The following is a 19,390-nucleotide window of genomic DNA, read 5'->3' as shown; positions in this document are numbered from 1 at the left end:
AGTGTAAATTCGAACAATGTTTACTCATTCTCTGTGTTACCTAGACTGAGAAATTCATGTTTATTTGTCAGCAAAAGGACTTTTGACAGCTCAAGAGATTTTGTGTAAACTACAGATAATACATCGACATTTTTGTATCCCCGCCCACAGAGTAGTCGGATCAACAGAGGGTTATTAACAGAACAGTTATTGTAAGTGTAGGTTTATCACAAAAAAATTGTATCGTATTATGTCTACTCCTTAAACTGACAGAATGGCAGTTTCTTTCAGTTTTTCCCTCTGTTTAGCCTAAAAGACTGTGTTCGTGGTCATCCAGTTTGAAATGTTGACTACAAACACTGAGATTTTTCTGATTTTCCGTCACGGTGTTCTCTCCGTATTTACAGTCTTTGCAGCCTTTAGACTTGACTATTACTCTATTTTAGCATATCACTAAGCTTACTGCTAAATTCAAAGCATAAAAATATAGTACGCTTAGAGATTGGATAAAATAATCTGTTTTTATTTGCACTGATTTTTTAATGATACATTTTAGTATTGCATATTTTTTTCCCCATTGGGCTGACTTCTTTTTTGTAGGCAGTTTTAAAACACAGCAAGTCTCTTCTCTTATTTTATCAGTTTTTATTATTGTTTATTTTGCTATATATCCTAGTCATTGTTAACATGTATTCATTACTTCCATAAGCTCATTGTTACTACCTAAATTAATACATTGCTTAAATTAATACATTGTTAGCTAACTGTGTGATTTGTATATGTACATTTCTGAAATCACATAATTTGGACTGTCAACTCTGATAACAGATTGCTCTAAATTGTAATGTTGACATGCATTTTCTGTAAAGCTGCTTTGAAACGATATGTATTGTGAAAAGCGCTATACAAATAAATGTGAACTTAATTTTTTCTTATCTGATACCTAACTAAAATCTGACTACTTTTTTGAGACATTTGAGTATTTAGTGTGTAGTTCAATTGCTGTTCAGCGTTTGTGTGTGTTTTGTACCTCTGAAGCCTCTGAGAACAGAAACCATCTGTATTCTTCTCTGTTCGGCCCATTCAAACTCCCTCCCGGCTGACAGCATGGAGCCATCTTCAACAACACAAACACCATCTCTCTGTAGAAAACACACACATATCAGTATCTCTAGTGAAAATGTCTCCACCAGCCTCGAGACACCGCTTTCATCTGCTACCTGCCATGAATGCCCTCTTGGCTTTAGGTCACAGCTGAAAGAATCAGAAAATAAAAGGAAACAGACATTTCACATGCAGGTTTATAGTTTGTCTGATCCTTCTGGCCACATCTACCTGTCTTATACATCATACGGCTGACTTAGCAGAACAGGACAGCTGACGGCATGTCTTCTGCCGCCTGTCAGTCAAATACAGACATCGCAAACAGCCTGTGATCTGTCAGTGAAAGCAGATCTAGAGGAACTACAGACTACAGGGGAAGGAAGGTTAATTGTTTTGAATGAGACCTACAAACACATGCACAATGACAAATGAGCTGCATTTCCATCATACCTGATCTTCCTCTGCTTTCCGTCTTTTCAGTTTCCCAATGCGTGCTGTAAAAAAAACAACAAAAAAGCGGATTTTTATTGATGCATGGTACTTTTCATATTACCTTATCTGAAAAAATGAAGCATAAATCAATTGTTTTGATTTGTTTTTTCCCCACTGGCAGTTTTATGATGGAAATATATACGATCTCAAGCTGACATAAACTGATAAGACAGAAAGGCCTCTGTGGCCTACAAGAGATAAATAAATGGCAAGGGAATTGGACTGATCTGTTTATCTGATTATAAAATAAAGACAAATAAAAGATTTCTCTGCATCTCCTTCTCTCGAACACACACACACACACACACATAGAGGAAGTAAAATTCAGGATAGTGGAACGGTATCCACCACTCCATTAAAATCTCTGTTTTGCTGAGCTGCTAATGATGTTAAGGGACATTAATCTTTAGGAGCCTCTGCTCATAATATAGTCAAAAAGCACAGTAGAAACAGAGCTGAGCCTCTTACAATCACAGTGAAGTTGACCATAACGGAGAGAGGATCATTAATTAGAGAGAATCTGATCAATTAGCTTTGACCAATCGTCCAGTGCACCTTTTTTGGATGTTAATGAAATAACATAAAAATTAACAGTCCTGATAAATGATCAAAAATTCAACATGATAGAGTACCAATATTTCACAGTACAAAGACTTAATACTCTGAGTATTACCGTGCCAAGGGCGTAATATTGCATTAAATAGTATATAATTTTCACCATCTCATGATTCTACAATCATTTGCTCCTTGAAAGATTATTTTAAATCAGTGCTGTTTAGTATCCAGATAAAGCCTCTTTAAATACTGCAGTTGTGTGGCATGTATGGAGAATATCTTACCAGACAGTGGACAAGAAGATACATGTGGGAATCCATAGTCAGACCAAAGATGAATAGTTTTCACTTTCTGTTTGGCGTAGCACCTGCACCAGCAGAGCTCCTTAACTGTTAACATATCAAAAGATTAAAAAGGTCAATAATCTGCTCTGCTTGTGAGGGTGCTAGGTCAAAGGTCAGGGTGGTGCTTTAACTGTTTGAACTAAAGGCCATGACACACTAAGCCGACGTAAAAGAACTAGTGGCGATGAAAGCTGACTGTGTTGTCGTCTCGCTTCGGCTGCGTCTCGGCCAAAAAGCTGCGCTTGAACACACCACAAAGACTACAGCCAACTAGCATATGCGTTCTAAATAACTGTCTATATCAGTATCAATAGAACAGATTCGTCATTCAAAAAGGGAAACCGAAACTAGGACTGCAGATATACAAAATGTAAACAAAGCAGAGATTGCTTAACATTTTGAATATCAATCATGCTGATCACATTCTTCATTCCAGGTGGCTCATGTTGTAATGAAAATATTCACGCATTGAAATGCTCAGGTAAGATGACATAAGCCTTGACTTCTTTGCTTGATTTAATCCATTTTGCTTTTATTCTCTTTTGATTTTTAGACTCATTCACTAAGCTGAACAGCCAATCAGAGTGATCGCTCTCACTGACGGATGCTGATTCAACATACTCAATCAGCCAAAATGGCCCCAACGGGCTCTAACTATTGCAGATGGTGCGGAACACACCGCAAAAACTAGGCCGGTCGACGCTAAACAAAGGCCCGGCGTTGGTCAATGGCTGACCGCTGGCTTGGTGTGTCAGGGCCTTAAGACTGAAAGTGTACCAGTGCTGTCTGAGGACAATTTGTGATCATGAAAATCAGTTTCAAAGATAGATGAACATCTATTTATGGGATAAAACTGATTTTTTAATATAGAGAAATATGAATTTAGTCAGATCCAAGGTCTTAATGCATGTTTATAACCCTGCAAAGGCAATGACTGAAATGCAAAATAAAAAAGAGAGAATATTGTGAGATACTGAAAGTCATTGACAACATACCATTGAGTCTTGTTTGCCTGTTTGCTCGTACTCGCAAAAATGTCTGAAATGAAAAAGAGAGGAAGAAAAGAGGACACTTCAATATCCTTAATTTCAATATCATTACAATAAAGGGTTTAAAAAAAAAAATTTCACTGACGCTGCATTCACACGGGGCGTCAGCGTCAACGCCTGACGGAGGGCGTGTCTGAAGCTTGTGTTGACGCGACCATAATAGTGATAACAGCCAATCGCATTACTTTCTGGTGCAATTGGCTAGTGACTGCTCTAGAGTGTCTGCATAAGGCAATCTGATTGGCTGACGCCTGCGTTGGCGCTTGAAAAGTTGAGAAATCTTCAACTTCTGCTGCGAGCAACTCGAGTGAATCGACGCGACGGAACCCACGATTCAGTTCAGCAACGCATGACGTCACCCATTCAAAGTAAACGAGAAGCGTTAACGCCGACGCCCCGTGTGAATGCAGCGTGAATGTCCAGTTCTCAAATATTTCATGGTACAGAAGTAAATGGGTTATGAACAGCAATTCATGTAGACTTTAATATGTTTTGAAACTTTTTGATGCTAAGATATGATGATTCTCTGCAAACCTAAGATATAAAGACCAATTTATACAGTATTGTGCAAAAAAGGTAAAAATAGTAAGTGTAAAGACAACATTGTTTGAAAAATAATAATTCACTTTTATATTGTCATTCCACTAAAGCTAAATGAATTATAAAAATAATATGTGGACAATATTTACTTTGTTAGTTTTTTTCTCACTATTAGAGTATATTTAGAGTACCCTAAAACATTTTTAAACATTTTACATAATAATATTTTCCCAATAAAGTGAAATATTCAAAATTTCTAAGCAGCCCTTAGAAAGCAGAATAAAATTACAATGCACTTTTTTTCAGAACAGAAACATTATTTTAAATTCAATTAAAGTCCAGCAGATGGCAGCACTACACTGAGGGCTGTCTCAAACATTTAATTGACATGTAATCCTGGAATGGGTAAAGTCCACTCTTAAATTAGTTTGATTCAGCCTGTAATTAATTAAAGTTCAGTATGCTCCTCAAGAGAAGTAGACGTGTATATAACATGCATTTTGTACTCACCTGGTACCTGTCGGAGTGCACAGCCTCATCAGCAGGACGTGGAGAGGAGGCGGAAGAGGAACCCTCTCTCTTTATGTGCATAGAAAACAGAGACTGAGAGAGGTGGAGTGGTTATTATTGCCCGTAGAGATAAATAAATTGTATGTAACAAGTGTTGTGAAGTACATTGGAGAGAATGTACCTTGGGCGGCCCAGCAGCGAGACACTCCTTTTGTGCAGGACCCTGACTGTAAACAGTAGAGAGTGTTATTAACACATATTTCATCACCACAATCCCATTACCAACAAAACTCAGCCTTGTTTTAAACACAAAGTGTGAATCAGAATATGCAAACATGCTCAGAAACAAGGCATCAGGTTGCATACATTTCCCTCACAGTCAAATAAAAATAATATATTTATAAAGCTGTCCCCATTCAGGTTCTGTACAGCAGGAAGGCTCTAACACACCCTGGGGCCGAGTTCAATTTGACACAATTACTGTCCACAGCTCTGTCACTAAGCAGATTATGGCTATAATTTCTTTATTGGAGAAATCTTTCATGTGTTCAGAGTGGCTAATGTGCCGCCCTGCCTCGTCTGATGCTGATAGCAAACGTTGAGGAAACGCATTATTAGCTTGCTATGATTTTCGCGAGGACTGCCTTGAGCTTGACTGGCTGTGAAATGTCAGGAACAATGTAACAGCTTGTAATTTGTGATGTTGCAATGATGGAGGAGACAGGGAGAGGGGTGGAGGCATGGTGCACATGCCCAGAGGCTGTAGATAAATATGCCATCAAGACCTGGAAGCATTTAATGTGCCTTTGGAAGGGACAGGCTACAGGGTTTGTGTGCGTATGTGTGCGTTCATTGTCTCAATCTGCTTTAATTCTGCCCTTCCTCCATCTTTCCGGCTCTTGTCTCCAGTTTTGATTTCTTTACTATGGGCGGCGATGCATTTTCATGAGCCTGGATGAGATTTGAGTAAGAGTGACAGAAGAGCATGCTGACTGTCAGCGGCACTTTACTGTCTACATGTCCCGGCCGACACAAAGCGACTGAGGCAGTTCAAAAAAAATCAAATCAACCCTCGACTGATCGGCTGATGATCTCAGATTGAGCTGGACGGATGGAAAAACAAAAGAAGACATGAGCAAAGCAGAGGGAGGTTGATAGATTATTGATTGTCTCAGTCATTATATGGATTGTATCATGTTCATTACAAAGGAACATGACAGGTTTCATTTTTGCCCTCTCTATGAGAATAGCAGGGGGGGAAAAGTGTGATAGCAGACAGAATTGGGATACTCTGTTTATTTAATTACTCTACCTAAATAAAGTTTAAATAAAACTTTATTTATTATAAATAAAATAAAAATCATAAATAATAAATTATTTATTTATAAATTATTTATTTCTATATTAGTCTCCACCAACCCCATGAATGGAAGAATTTGTTTCTATATGATTTGTATAAATAAATAAATAACATTATTGTTTCATTTTTATTAGGATTTTGGACTATGGCAACAAAGTACATTCAAGAATCACAAAAACTGAGAGAGCACTGGGATATTCTATTTTATTTTCTTACTCTATTTAAAAAAAAAGGTACACAAAACTGTATTTTTTGTAAATAAAATAAAATAGAGTTGATTTTTTTTAGATATGGTTTGCATAAAAAAATAAATATTAGTATAAAAATATTTATTTCTATAATAGGCTCCACCACCCCCATGCCCCTACAGAGAATGGATGGATGAATTTATTTCAATATGGTATAAATAAATAAATAGCTTAATTTTATTTAGGATTTTGGACTATGGCAACAAAATACATTCAAAAGCCACAAAAAATTTTTTTTTATTACTCTATAAAAATTAAATGGTAAATAAAATTGTATTTATTATAAATAAAATAAAATAAAATATTATTTCTTTATTATAGTGTTTGAATGAAAAAAAAAAAAAAAGTAAAAAAAAAAAAAAATTTGTTTTTGTAAGGATTTTAAATTATGGCAACAACACATTCAAGAACCACTTCAAAATAAATGAGTAGAAATAATGGTTGTGAATCAGGAAATAAAAAGCAAATTTAAGAGAGTTTCAGGTGTGTACCTATTGTGCAGCTGCATTAGATGCTCCATTTCCTGCTCCATGTGTTCCTGCAGCTCTCCTGGCCGCAGCACTGCGTGACAGATCGGACACATGGGCGTCTGAGTGTCATACAGGCCCTTTATTTTACCTTGAGAGACAGATAAGAGATGGAAGCACAAAGACATGCTTTATTATTATAAACCTACAATGAGCAATAACGAGAATTCTTTTCGATGATAAAAATCATCTAGTCCAGGCAGATTCGTTATCTAAATAAAGCTCATCAATACAGTCATGACATCGAGTAGCAGTAACTGTCTCATAGCAAAGTCATCAAAGGCTAACAAGTGGCCAAATGAAAGCAAACAGATTTAAATAAAACATGGATCTGCACACAAGTGCTGCTTGGAGCCATGCCCTTGAGAAAGTGACAGTCGGGTGTGACAGTCTCTTTTAAAATTTCATCTACGGTACAGCTCAAATAAATTCACAGACAAGTACTAACTGCTTGCATCTCTGCCTAAAGGCAACCAACATCAGTAAACAATGAAATCCCAAGGCCCAAATTGAATTTATAACCACATTACCTGCACAGATAACGTCTGCAAATAACAAGATGATAAAAGGAATTTGATTTGAAATGTCTTTTTTCCCTCCTCCTGCTGGAGAGTCTCTCATGGGGGGCATTTGAGAGAAACTCCAAAATGATAATGTTAAACCTTAACATGGATACACTGTCTTAATTAATATACACAGAACAAAACCTAAACACCAAGGTGTAGCTTGAAACTGAAATCTAAAAATGAAAGAAATTACTGTATTAATTACTGATATTTTATTGTTGCATCATAAAAGCCTATATTGCTGAAGACTGGTAACAGTGCACAGTTAATAGTTATTTTTGGGAAATAATATTCTGAAAGTTTTTTAAATTAAATTAATTATTTTAATTTAGACTACCATTCCAAAGTTTGAGGCTGGTTTTTGAAAGAAGTCTCTCACCAAGGCTATATTATTTGATCAAAAATACAGTAATATTGTGAAATATTATTACAACTTGAAATAACTAATTATATTTCTGCAGAATTTTGAGCAACAATTACTCCACTGTTTGGTGTCACATGATCCTTTAAGAAATCATTCTAATATGCTGATGTTGAAAACAGCTGTGCTGCTTAATATTTTTGTGGATACTTTTACCATGATACTTTTTTTCCAGGATGGTTTGATAAATAAAGTTCGAAAGAACAGCATTTGTTTGAAAAAGAAATCTTTTGTAACATTATAGATGTCTTTACTGTCACTTTTGATCAATTTAATGCATTCTTTCTAAATAAAAGTATTCATTTCTTTAAAAAAAAAAATCTTACTGACCACGGTAAGATATGGATGGTCCCGTTTTTTCCCCAAGTTATAGGATGACTGCACATGCCAACATCCATATGACAACTGTCATCGTCATGATGGAAGATGAATTCTGAGACGGCCATGAACTGACCTTTCCAAAATGCCACATTTCATCCTGGCTTTCTGTCACATTACGACAATATGTCAGAGGCCCGAAAAAGACAATACTAGAGGCTTGTATTTCACAGAGCTGCATGCAAAGGGGTAAACAGTCATATTACTGGAGGCCAGATGAACGTGGCTCTCTCTGTAATTGATTGACGTGAACTGTATTGGTTGCAATGGCTTTTTCAAAATGTCATAATTTAAAATTCAGACAGCCAACGAGGTTTGAGACCACATACAGTATCAGTTTCTTACGTTCAGTAATCCATGTAGAATGTTTTAAATATGAAAAATTAAATTATATTCTAATAGAATAGAATAGAATGTGAAGTAGGGTTGTCAAAAGTACAGACTTAGGTACCAAGTCAGTACTGAAATTTTAGAAATGTGACAATACCAGCATTTTGTGTGCTGTTGAGCAGATTCTTAAACACTGATTGGCCATTGTGTTTGTGCACTCAACAGATGACTGTGATTGGCTACAATGATCAACGCTTCAAAAACATGTAAAAACATATATTTACAACATGTTTTTTAAGCGTTGATCATTGTAATTAATCCCAGACATATCTTTTGAGCGCGTGAACACAACAGCCAATCAGAGGTGTTTAAGAATCCGCTCAACAGCGCTCAAAATGCTAGGGGGAAATGCTGGTATCGTCACATTTTTTAAATTTTAGTACCGACTTGGTACCGAAGTCGGTACTTTCGACAACCCTAATGTGAAGTCAAGTAAAAGGAGGTCCCTTAATGGTTTCTGCCATGATTTTGCCTTTCAATAACTCCATAATGGGCGCGACCTTTCAGTAATCCGAGGGCATGCGAGAGGCAGGCGACTGGCAGGGGGCTTGTTCCCTGGCAGACTTTCTGAGGAGAGTGGCAGTTATAAAACAGAATTGGCCCACTCCACACCTGCCATGAAGCCCCGTCAAGTAGCCCGAACCCGTCTGGTTTGTGTTTAAGACATCAAATGTTTCATTTTATACAGGGGATTTCATCGTTCCTTCAATATGCTTTCTGAAGTGCAGGGGAGTATGCAAGCTCCAGTGAGTGTTTTTATTGAGGAAAATAATGGGCCATTGAAAAAGGCTATTTAATAGGCAACATAATAGGCAATGTAGCAACACATCTGCTGTGGAAAGTCATTTCCTTCATTTTCAAAGGTATTTTCTTGATTCAGACCTTCTTTCATTAATCAGCTTAGAAACAGCTTAATCACTCTGGCACTGGACCAGGTACACGTGGAAAAAAGTCCAAGTTTGCTGTTATTGAGGGTGATCAATGTCTGAAATGAAAGGCAGAGTGGAAATATTACCACGATAAATCCTACAGAGCTCGGCCGCAGTTGTAAGAGAGACGTCTTGCGTGTTCGATATTATAAAGCGACCTATTAGATTAAAGCGAAAATGGCTTCCATTAACATCCTTACTGTCAAGTCAATGAGCTCATTCTGTTCTGTTCCTGCCCGCATACTTTTACTGGCCAATCAGTGTCTCATTAATGAATATTTACTGAATATTCAAATATACCCCCGAAACAATTCCAGCCAAACAAAAATAATGGTACACATATATCAAAAGACTATAGAAATTAAAACTAACATGACTATGCAATAACAAACATACTGAAAGCAGCTAGTAAAGAGTACACAGAACTTGGAAATATCTGATTTAGATATAAATGTCTTCTCCAGGATATTATTAACGATACATATTATTTTAGTAAACATAAACAACAACAAAGCACACAAAAAACATGGAACTCTAGGCTGAGATACAGAGGAGAGTGATCAGTGTCTCTGAAATCCCTCCATCATAAATGTCCCCATAAAGATGAGGGATAGAGATCTATACAGCTGGCCGATAAAGCTGTGGCACTCATCACTCCAGAGAGCTGATTGCTGCCTTTAACTGTGTGCTGTGCCAAAGAGTTCAGCCCTGGAGAAACATTTAAGACCAGGTTCAGATCTACAGGAAGACAGGTAAGTGACAACAAATACAACTGATTCCCTGAGCTCAGACTCAAGTGAATCTCTTATGAAATCTCTTTGAATTTACACATTTAAAGCATAAAATATCATGAAATTTATCATGTAATTAAATAAAATCATGAAACTTATGTTTCCACCATGAGATAAGCATTAGCTTTTCTTCTATCCCAGCTAACCGGGAACATTCTCAGAACTTCCCAAATGTTCTAGCAAATTTCACTCAAAATTATGGATTATTGATTGGATGGAGGCAGATCGTCTGAATGTGAGCTCGGAGTGTTTTAAGAAAGGGGCAGGGTTTAAGCTAACTAAATGATTGGAGAAGACTGGCATACATCATGAGAAGTCTGCAGATTTACCAAAAGATGGAGCTTGATTCCAAATTATTAGGTAAAAAAAAAAAAAAAAAAATTATTAAATTCATTTAGAAAATAGTTTGGATGAATTTCCATTTCATGCCAACTTTAAGATAAAGGAAGGGGTTGAAAAGACAAATTACTGTATTTTCTGCCCAATATGTTATGTAATCTTAAAATAATTTAACACAACCAGACTTGATTGTGTGACCAATATCCTTTTGAGCGATCTTTTAACAAACCTCTGTAACCACCACTTCAATGCTCATCTCCAGAAAATCAATACAATGTGTCTGGTTTGTCAAGAAAAGCAGGTATTTAAGCATGAAATCCTTTTAAGATACTCAGGAGAGCTGACTACAGAGAACCATAGATAGATTTAAATCTCAAAATATGTAGATTTTTGTGAAGGACATTGTTACAAACTATTTTTATTTAAAGAAAGGGTTTTTACTTATAATTAAAGACATGATATATCTGTGCAGCTGCTACTAAAGAAATGTGCTGTAGATTTTTATTAGCAGGCACCTAGGCTACAGTGTGTCTTTTCAAAAGGTTATTTTGATAGTAATTGATATTGAGGGTGGGAATTATTCTCTAGATCTCCTCAACAGGCTTAATTAATGAGCATTCAGGGAATCTTAAATAACAGAGACAGTCAGATCAATAGTAGTGATGAACAAGAGACCACTATGTGAGAGAGTGTGTGTAAAAGACAACGAGAGAAAGACAACAAGAAAATAACACAGGGGAAAATGAATGGCGTTGTGTAAGGTCAGGCCTTTGGAGGAACAATTACGCAATACACACCGCAGCAATATGATGCAGTCAGCTTGATATTCTAATGACACTCATTAACCATCATCCATCCCATGTGTCATGACTCAAACTGTGGTGAGATGGTCATAGACTATCATTCCCTTCTGAGATAAACTCCCATTATTTGACGGGTGTGTGCTGCCTTTTTATGGTCTCCCCGAGAACTCATCAGCAGGAGTTACAGGGCTGTGAAGGCAGACACTTCAAATAAACCAAGTCTGAGAAACTGGCCAAATGAAGATGCACACCTGCAAACCAGAGGATAGGAGAGACAGTCTTGTCTGAGGTCCACACAGACAGAGTAACTAAAGTATCTGTACTACACCTGTGTGTGTGTGTGTGTGTGTGTGTGGGTGTGTAAACACATGGATACAAATGTGGAAATGAATGACTGAGTGCATATGTATGCACATACCTTCTTTGTGCAAATAAGGGAATGCAAGTGCATGTGTATTTATGTACAGGAGTATCATGTGACTTTTTTTTCTAGAATTTGTTTGTGTTTAAATCCTGACTTAATAAATAATTATATATTATATAAATAATAATTATATAAAAGAAGTTAAATCGTGACTGAAGTTGACAGCCATGAGATCACCATCGAAAAGAAGACATTTTAAATTTTGATAATAAAAAAAAGAATAATAGTAAATTTGTGGTTCACAGGGGGGAAAAGTTTTGAGATGGTGATGACAGAACTTTGAATTTAAAGAAAATCTGATTGAACTGACCAAATTTAAACATGTAAATGGATGATTTCTGCCACAGCGATTTAGATACTTTATTTTACCTACAATAATTGTGCAACTTAATTATCAAAGTACCACTTTGCAAAATTGTTCAATTTATTAACATTAGTTAAAGGGTTAGTTCACCCAAAAATTACCCCATAACTTACTCACCCTCAAGCCATCCTAGGTGTATATGACTTTCTTCTTTCAGCCAAACACAATCAGAGTTATATTAAATAACTCTTCCATGCTTTATAATGGGAGTGATTGGAGGATGCGTTTTTAAAGTCCAAAAAAGTCTTTCCATCGATCAAAAAACGTATTCCACGTGGCTCCAGGGGGTTAATAAAGGCCTTCTGAAGGGAATTGATGCATTTGCCTAAGACAAATATCCTTATTTAAAACTTTATAAAGTAAAATAACGAGCTTCCGGCATGACAGCCATAAGCACTCGACGTACGTCCAAAAAACGAAGTAGTACACAATAGGCTGCGCAGAACGATCACCATATGACATCAAAGTACCGTGAGAGCTCTTGGAGAACATACGACTCCTTATGCTTTTGAATCGTTCTCGTGGTACTTTAATGTCATACGCCGATCGGTCTACGCAGCACCGATGCATCTCGAACAAGCCTACTGACATGACGTATTATGTGTTATAACATAGGACATAGCGTAGTACGTCGTGTCGTAGCGTAGAACGTCATGGCATTGTGTACTACGTTTGGACGTATGTCGAATGCGTATGGCTGTTGCGCCGGAAGCTCGTTATTTTACTTTATAAAGTTTTAAATAAGGATATTTTTTCTTACACAAGTGCATCGATTAGCTTCAGAAGGCCTTTATTAACCCCCCGGAGTCATGTGGAGTACGTCTTATGATCTATGGAAGCACTTTTTTGGACTTCCTCTAATCACTTCCTTTATAAAGCTTGAATGAGCCAGGATATTTTTAATATAACTCTGATTGTGTTTGGCTGAAAGAAGAAAGTCATATACACCTAGGATGGCTTGAGGGTGAGTAAATTATGGGGTAATTTAAATTTTTGGGTGACCTAACCCTTTAATGCATTGGGTATCATGAACTAAAAACTATTTTAAAGCATTAATGGATGTAGGTTAAAGTTAATTTCTATAATAATAAATTTTTTACATATCAAGTGCCGTAAATTAACATTAATGTATGATCAATAATGAACAATGAACAATAATATACTTATAAATTAACATTAACATAGATCAATAAATACTGTAAAAAATCTATATATAAAAATGAGATATATAACTTTATAACTCGTATTAAAAAAAACATCAAAAATCTAAGCGTAACTCAATCCGAATGCTTCTGACTATGTATATTTGTGTATTCATTTGTGTAAGTGTGTGTGTGGGGCCAAACCCCAACTCTCCACCTGAGACAGCTCTGTCTGCACGGAGCGTAATGGGCCAGTCGGGAGTCAATGAAGTGACAGCTAACACCTCATAAACCTTGAGCTTGAGGGGCTGAGCTGCACTAAGCCTCACTGTAAAATACACGCACAAACAATTAGAAATGCACACACACAACCAAATACACAAACAAACATTCTTAAATACACACAGACCCATGTATCAATACACAAACATTTTTTTTTTTTTTTTTACATTTTTGTATCTTGCTGTTTATGGTTTGGCCACCAATCACACAGGTACGGTGCTAAGCTACACTGTATGTTGTTATTATTACAAATTCAGAATAACCATATGATTGTCAATATGCTACCTCAATATAAGTCTCACCCACCCTCATTCAATACATTCTTATGGAGCAGGTGTGAGCAGCTCAAACTAATGAGGCAGATAGACCATAATAATCCATTTGAATCTAATGCAACATACTCCCACATACATGCTGATAAGATCAGATAGCCTTGCACTCGCTGTGTCAAATACAGCTACCCTTACAAGGTAAAGAAAGCCTGTGATGCTTTGAAGAAGATCTTGTTTTGGAATAATACAGATTTTGTGACAGCTTTTGGAGGATGTGATCAGAGGATCCTCAAAGAGGGTAACAGGGCTTTCACAAAAGCCGGAAGCACTCTGAAAATTAATAATAACCCAAGGATGAAAGAGCAAAATTGATCACCCTGATTAAGCGCACCTGCAAGTTATCTGAATAACACCATTAGTGGACTTGATTAAAGGAATTGATTAAAGGGACTGAAAAATGAAAATCATTATTTACTCACCCACCCTCATGTCCCGTATGACACTTTCTTCTGTGGAAAACAAACTCTTTTCTATGCAGTGACAGTGGATGGTGACCAAGGGCTGCCAAGCTCCAAAAAAACATCATAAACAAAATTTAAAGGCTTAGTCCACTTTCAAATAAAAATTTCCTGATAATTTACTCACCCCCATGTCATCCAAGATGTCCATGTCATTCTTTCTTCAGTCGAAAAGAAATTAAGGTTTTTGAGGAAAACATTCCAGGATTATTCTCCTTATAGTGGACTTCAATTGGCCCCAAATGGTTGAAGGTCAAAATGACAGTTTCAGTGCAGCTTCAAAGGGCTTTAAACGATACCAGACGAGGAATAAGGGTCTTATCTAGGAAAACGATCTGTCATTTTCTAAAAAAAATTAAAAAATTATATACGTTTTAACCATAGAGACGCTCGTCTTGAACTTGCTCTCTTCTTCTTATTCTCTATTAGAATTCTGGCAGTGTAGACGCTGCTAAGTGTATTACTGCCCTCCACAGGTCAAAGTTTGAACTAAATTGTCATATACAATATGCTAGTGCAAGTATATAACAATTATAACTGCCAGAATTCTAATAGAGAAGAAGAAGAAGAGAGCTAGTTCAAGATGAGCATCTATGGTTAAAACATATATAATTTTTTATTTTTTTTTAGAAAATGACAGATCTTTTCGCTAGATAAGACCCTTATTCCTCGTCTGGTATTGTTTAAAGCCCTTTGAAGCTGCACTGAAACTGTAATTTTGACCTTCAACCGTTTGGGGCCAATTGAAGTCCACTATAAGGAGAATAATCCTAGAATGTTTTCATCAAAAACCTTAATTTCTTTTCGACTGAAGAAAGTCGAAACTTTTTATTTGAAAGTGGACTAATCCTTTAAGTGTTATATTCCAAGTCATGTGATAGCTTGAAATTAAAGTTATTCACTAAAAATCTCTATTCACTTTCATTGTATGGAAAGAAGCAGCTTGAACTTTCTACAATAAATACTTGCTATTGGAAAAGCCAAATGAAAGAAAAGGGGTGAGTAAATAAGATAATTTTCATTTTGGGTGACCTATCTCTTTAATGATTTCACTCTTTGAACAGTCAGATGAAATCTTTGGATCAACACAGCCATGCTGACACACATCCACACAGAGACAAGTGTATTTATCTGGCTGGCCTGTGGATGGTGGCACAGTGGTTGATTTTCTCATTTTATTGGCCACCGGGGTAGAACAGGCCTGTGCTTGTTCAGAGCCAGCCAGCGAGACACAGTCAGGCTAAGCACACAACTGCCTCACTGGAGTCTCTACCAGTGCCAAACACAGAGAGAGAGAAACTCTAACATTGGACAGGATGGTTGTAAGGTTGCCCTCCACAGAGGAAATAGCTGACAAAATGATTCAGAAATAATTGGGTGAAAGAAAGGAAATTTGGTCCATTTCATTTTGGTTTAAAGACACTGAAATATGTAATAAAGGGATATAGTCTTGGGTGTGCAAAATCCCAGGTAAGAAATAAATTACCTAAGAGTTTAAAATGAATTGCGAGGATGTGTTACCCAAGATCATATAATCAGATGCAAATAGTACTTCCTGAAAGGGATCACTGTATGTTCACAATTTGAAGAGGGAATGACCTTTCGAATAGCGCCCCCTACATGCAGTGACCTTCAAAGGTGTAAAAATGAATAAAAAAAAAAATGTCTATAGTTGCATGAAAACATGTGAAAGAAGCAAAGCAGTCTTGGTTGTTAACACAATTTCAACTGCTGAAATTCCCAGAACCTGACATTAGTTAAATCTGTACTATGTGCCTTTTTTCATGACGGAGGAAAAAACACAAACACTTTGTTATTAATGACAGTCCTCTGACCTTCGTTTAATAGCAATTCTTGGTTTCCACCTGCTGTGGAAGCTGTGGGAGGACTGGGCCACCCAGTCTGAAGAGAGTTTAACACAGACGAGCTCCTGCAGCACAGAAAAACATGACTTCATCTTGAACGTCTAGAAGCCCATTACGGGCTGAAATAGCATCTGTGTTTTGGACGGCATTCGACCATGTATGCTTGGGAATTCGGTTCTTAACTCAAACAGACAGTTTATGTAAGACATTATATGTCAGTAGGGCTTTGGCAGGTTTTTAATCCTAGAAGCACACTGACTGACAAATCTAGTTTATATATATATATATATATATTACATGCATTGTTGCAACAACATGCATCAAAACTATATATTCCTCTTCTAGTCTTTCTTCAACAAGGTCCAATCAGATTGCCAGAATCAATATGCAACTTTTGGGTTAGTTGCATCAAATTGCATCATGAGCAGAACTAAATACAGTATATATTAAAAAGGAAAGGAATTGCGGTTGGTCGCTTTACAAGGCCAAAATAAGCAGCGAATTGTAATAACTTTGATAAATTAAAAATTTAAATTAAACTTTTCATAGTAAGAATCTGACCTTACTGATACAGAATACTGATAGAGTATTTGTGTCTGTGGCTTGTCTGGGGAGCCAAACAAAAGCAACAAGAACCCAAACAAAAGCAACAAACCATCACCCTATAAAACTTCACTCTGCGAAAGGCCACAAAACAAAGCATAATTCAAGCAACCAATGGGAAAACGGCCACCAGGCAACCAATTCAGCACAACATCCTTAACCCCAGCCCACTAACATGCCCTGAGCTTGTTGCTCCACTAACGCTGCATTGTTCAGCTCATTAAGTAGCTAAAGGCTAATTAGACAGCTAACGAGTGGAGGGTAGCAGTGCAGAGTGGGGAGGGTGCAAGAGAATCACACTGCGTTGTCTTGGAGGCAGTAAAACCATGAAGATTGAGATGCAAGAGACTGAACAGTCACTGATGCAGCAAAGGTGAGAAAAATATATTAGGAATTTTTAGTACATTTTTTGTATATATATATATACACTATACACTATATTGCCAAAAGTATTGGGACACCCCTCCAAATCATTGAATTCAGGTGTTCCAATCACTTCCATGGCCTATCTGCAGAGTCAATAGCTATGGACCTCCAAACTTCGTGTGGCCTTCAGATTAGCTCAAGAACAGTGCGTAGAGAGCTTCATGGAATGGGTTTCCATGGCCGAGCAGCTGCATCCAAGCCTTACATCACCAAGTGCAATGCAAAGCGTCGGATGCAGTGGTGTAAAGCACGCCACCACTGGACTCTAGAGCAGTGGAGACGTGTTCTCTGGAGTGACGAATTACGCTTCTCTGTCTGGCAATCCGATGGACGAGTCCGGGTTTTGCGGTTGCCAGGAGAACGGTACTTGCCTGACTGCATTGTGTTAAGTGTAAAGTTTGGTGGAGGGGGGATTATGGTGTGGGGTTGTTTTTCAGGGGTTGGGCTTGGCCCCTTAGTTCCAGTGAAAGGAACTCTTAATGCTTCAGCATACCAAGACATTTTGGACAATTTCATGCTCCCAACTTTGTAGGAACAGTTTGGGGATGGCCCCTTCCTGTTCCAACATGACTGCGCACCAGTGCACAAAGCAAGGTCCATAAAGACATGGATGAGTGAGTTTGGTGTGGAGGAACTTGACTGGCCTGCACAGAATCCTGACCTCAACCCAACAGAACACCTTTGGGATGAATTAGAGCGGAGACTGCGAGCCAGGCCTTCTTGCCAACATCACTGCCTGAATTCACAAATGCGCTTCTAGAAGAATGGTCAAAAATTCCCATAAACACACTCCTAAACCTTGTGAAAAGCCTTCCCAGAAGAGTTGAAGCTGTTATAGCTGCAAAGGGTGGGCCAACTCCATATTAAACCCTACGGATTAAGAATGGGATGTCATTAAAGTTCATGTGCACGTAAAGGCAGGCGTCCCAAAACTTTTGGCAATATAGTGTGTGTGTGTGTATATATATATATATATATATATATATATATATATTATAAATAAGATCTATATCTTATTAAATGTTATTAGATTAGTTTTTATAAACTATTATTAAAAAATTATTTAAGTGTTTTTAACAATTAAAATCATTGAACAGCAATACCATTTTTGACAAAAAAATTAGCATAATATTTAGATGTGGTTCCATATTTAGCTTGTTATCACATAATATTCTCCCATTACAAAAAAAATTTAACATTCCCTAAAACTGTGACATCCAGGAAATGCCATTATTTGACATTTTCTACAGCATTATGGGACATTATGGGAAAAATCTTGTTTCTCAAATTTTACAATTATTATTGTGTTGACTACATTCATCAGGGTCAAGTTATTGTACAAAAATGTTCAAACAAATATATAAATATTTATAGATGATAAAAATGTGCAATATATAAAATATATTTTTTAATTTTACATATTTTGTATAATCAATTTTGATGTTTATGTAATGTTTACTGTAAACAACCTCATATAATGTGCAAACCTCATTTAAAATGAATAGAATAGTAAAACAGCTCATATAATATTTAGTTTGACTACCGAAATTGTCCTGAAGGTTAACTAGGCCTTTTGCTGAAAAAAGATTTTTTTTTTTTTTTTTTTAAAGAATTCATGCCTTACTATGTTGTACCATGTTATTTTTTAAAAAAGTGGCATTATATTGTACTTTAATAAGGTCCCATATGTCCCATTTTATAAACTGTCTGTCTACCTTTTTACATAGTAGTCAATGGGTGACATTATTTCAGGTCATGGCCAGACAGCGTCTCTGCCTTGTTCACCTAGCCAAGGATAACCAAACATACAGAGCCTTCAGACAGCCCTGAGTAAATACAATAGCCGATGCTCCTCATCTACCCAGCCTGCCAAAGTCATTCTCTGGGTGTTTACGTGTGTGTGCTCACCTCATCCTTCCCCCATCAATACCCCAGCAATCCCACGAGCCAATACTCCGTGTCTGCTAGCACAGAGGAACAAAGGCCACTGCCAGCTGAGCTGATATAGATCCACAGGTCTCTGTTCTTGTTCAATCAGGTCATGAAACAAATCAGCAGTAAGGGCACTTTGAGCTAAAAGTTCAATCTCCCATCTCATCTGCTCAGGACGCAGCTAGCGAATGCCCTCTTAGCATCCGGTAATGAGGCTAAATTCTCCTAATTTTGGAC

General features: G+C 37.0%; 1 protein-coding gene across 2 annotated transcripts in view; it reads right to left on the bottom strand.

The window, feature by feature from the left end:
• Window positions 1-19,390, bottom strand: part of rnf220b (ring finger protein 220b) — a 39,148-nt gene that overhangs the window by 7,793 nt on the left and 11,965 nt on the right. The window contains exons 3-9 of one of the 2 annotated variants that reach the window (XM_051904501.1): window positions 6,673-6,799; window positions 4,755-4,800; window positions 4,574-4,666; window positions 3,470-3,512; window positions 2,415-2,519; window positions 1,534-1,577; window positions 1,010-1,121 (exon numbers count right to left, since the gene is read on the bottom strand). In XM_051904501.1, the coding sequence (XP_051760461.1) occupies window positions 1,010-1,121; window positions 1,534-1,577; window positions 2,415-2,519; window positions 3,470-3,512; window positions 4,574-4,666; window positions 4,755-4,800; window positions 6,673-6,799 (570 nt within the window). The remainder of the gene's footprint in view (window positions 1-1,009; window positions 1,122-1,533; window positions 1,578-2,414; window positions 2,520-3,469; window positions 3,513-4,573; window positions 4,667-4,754; window positions 4,801-6,672; window positions 6,800-19,390) is intronic. The other variant, XM_051904502.1, reaches the window with a different exon arrangement.

Source organism: Ctenopharyngodon idella, chromosome 8 (assembly GCF_019924925.1).
Source record: "Ctenopharyngodon idella isolate HZGC_01 chromosome 8, HZGC01, whole genome shotgun sequence".
Taxonomy (NCBI): Eukaryota; Metazoa; Chordata; class Actinopteri; order Cypriniformes; family Xenocyprididae; genus Ctenopharyngodon; species Ctenopharyngodon idella.
This window is presented reverse-complemented; position numbering and strand designations above follow the sequence as displayed.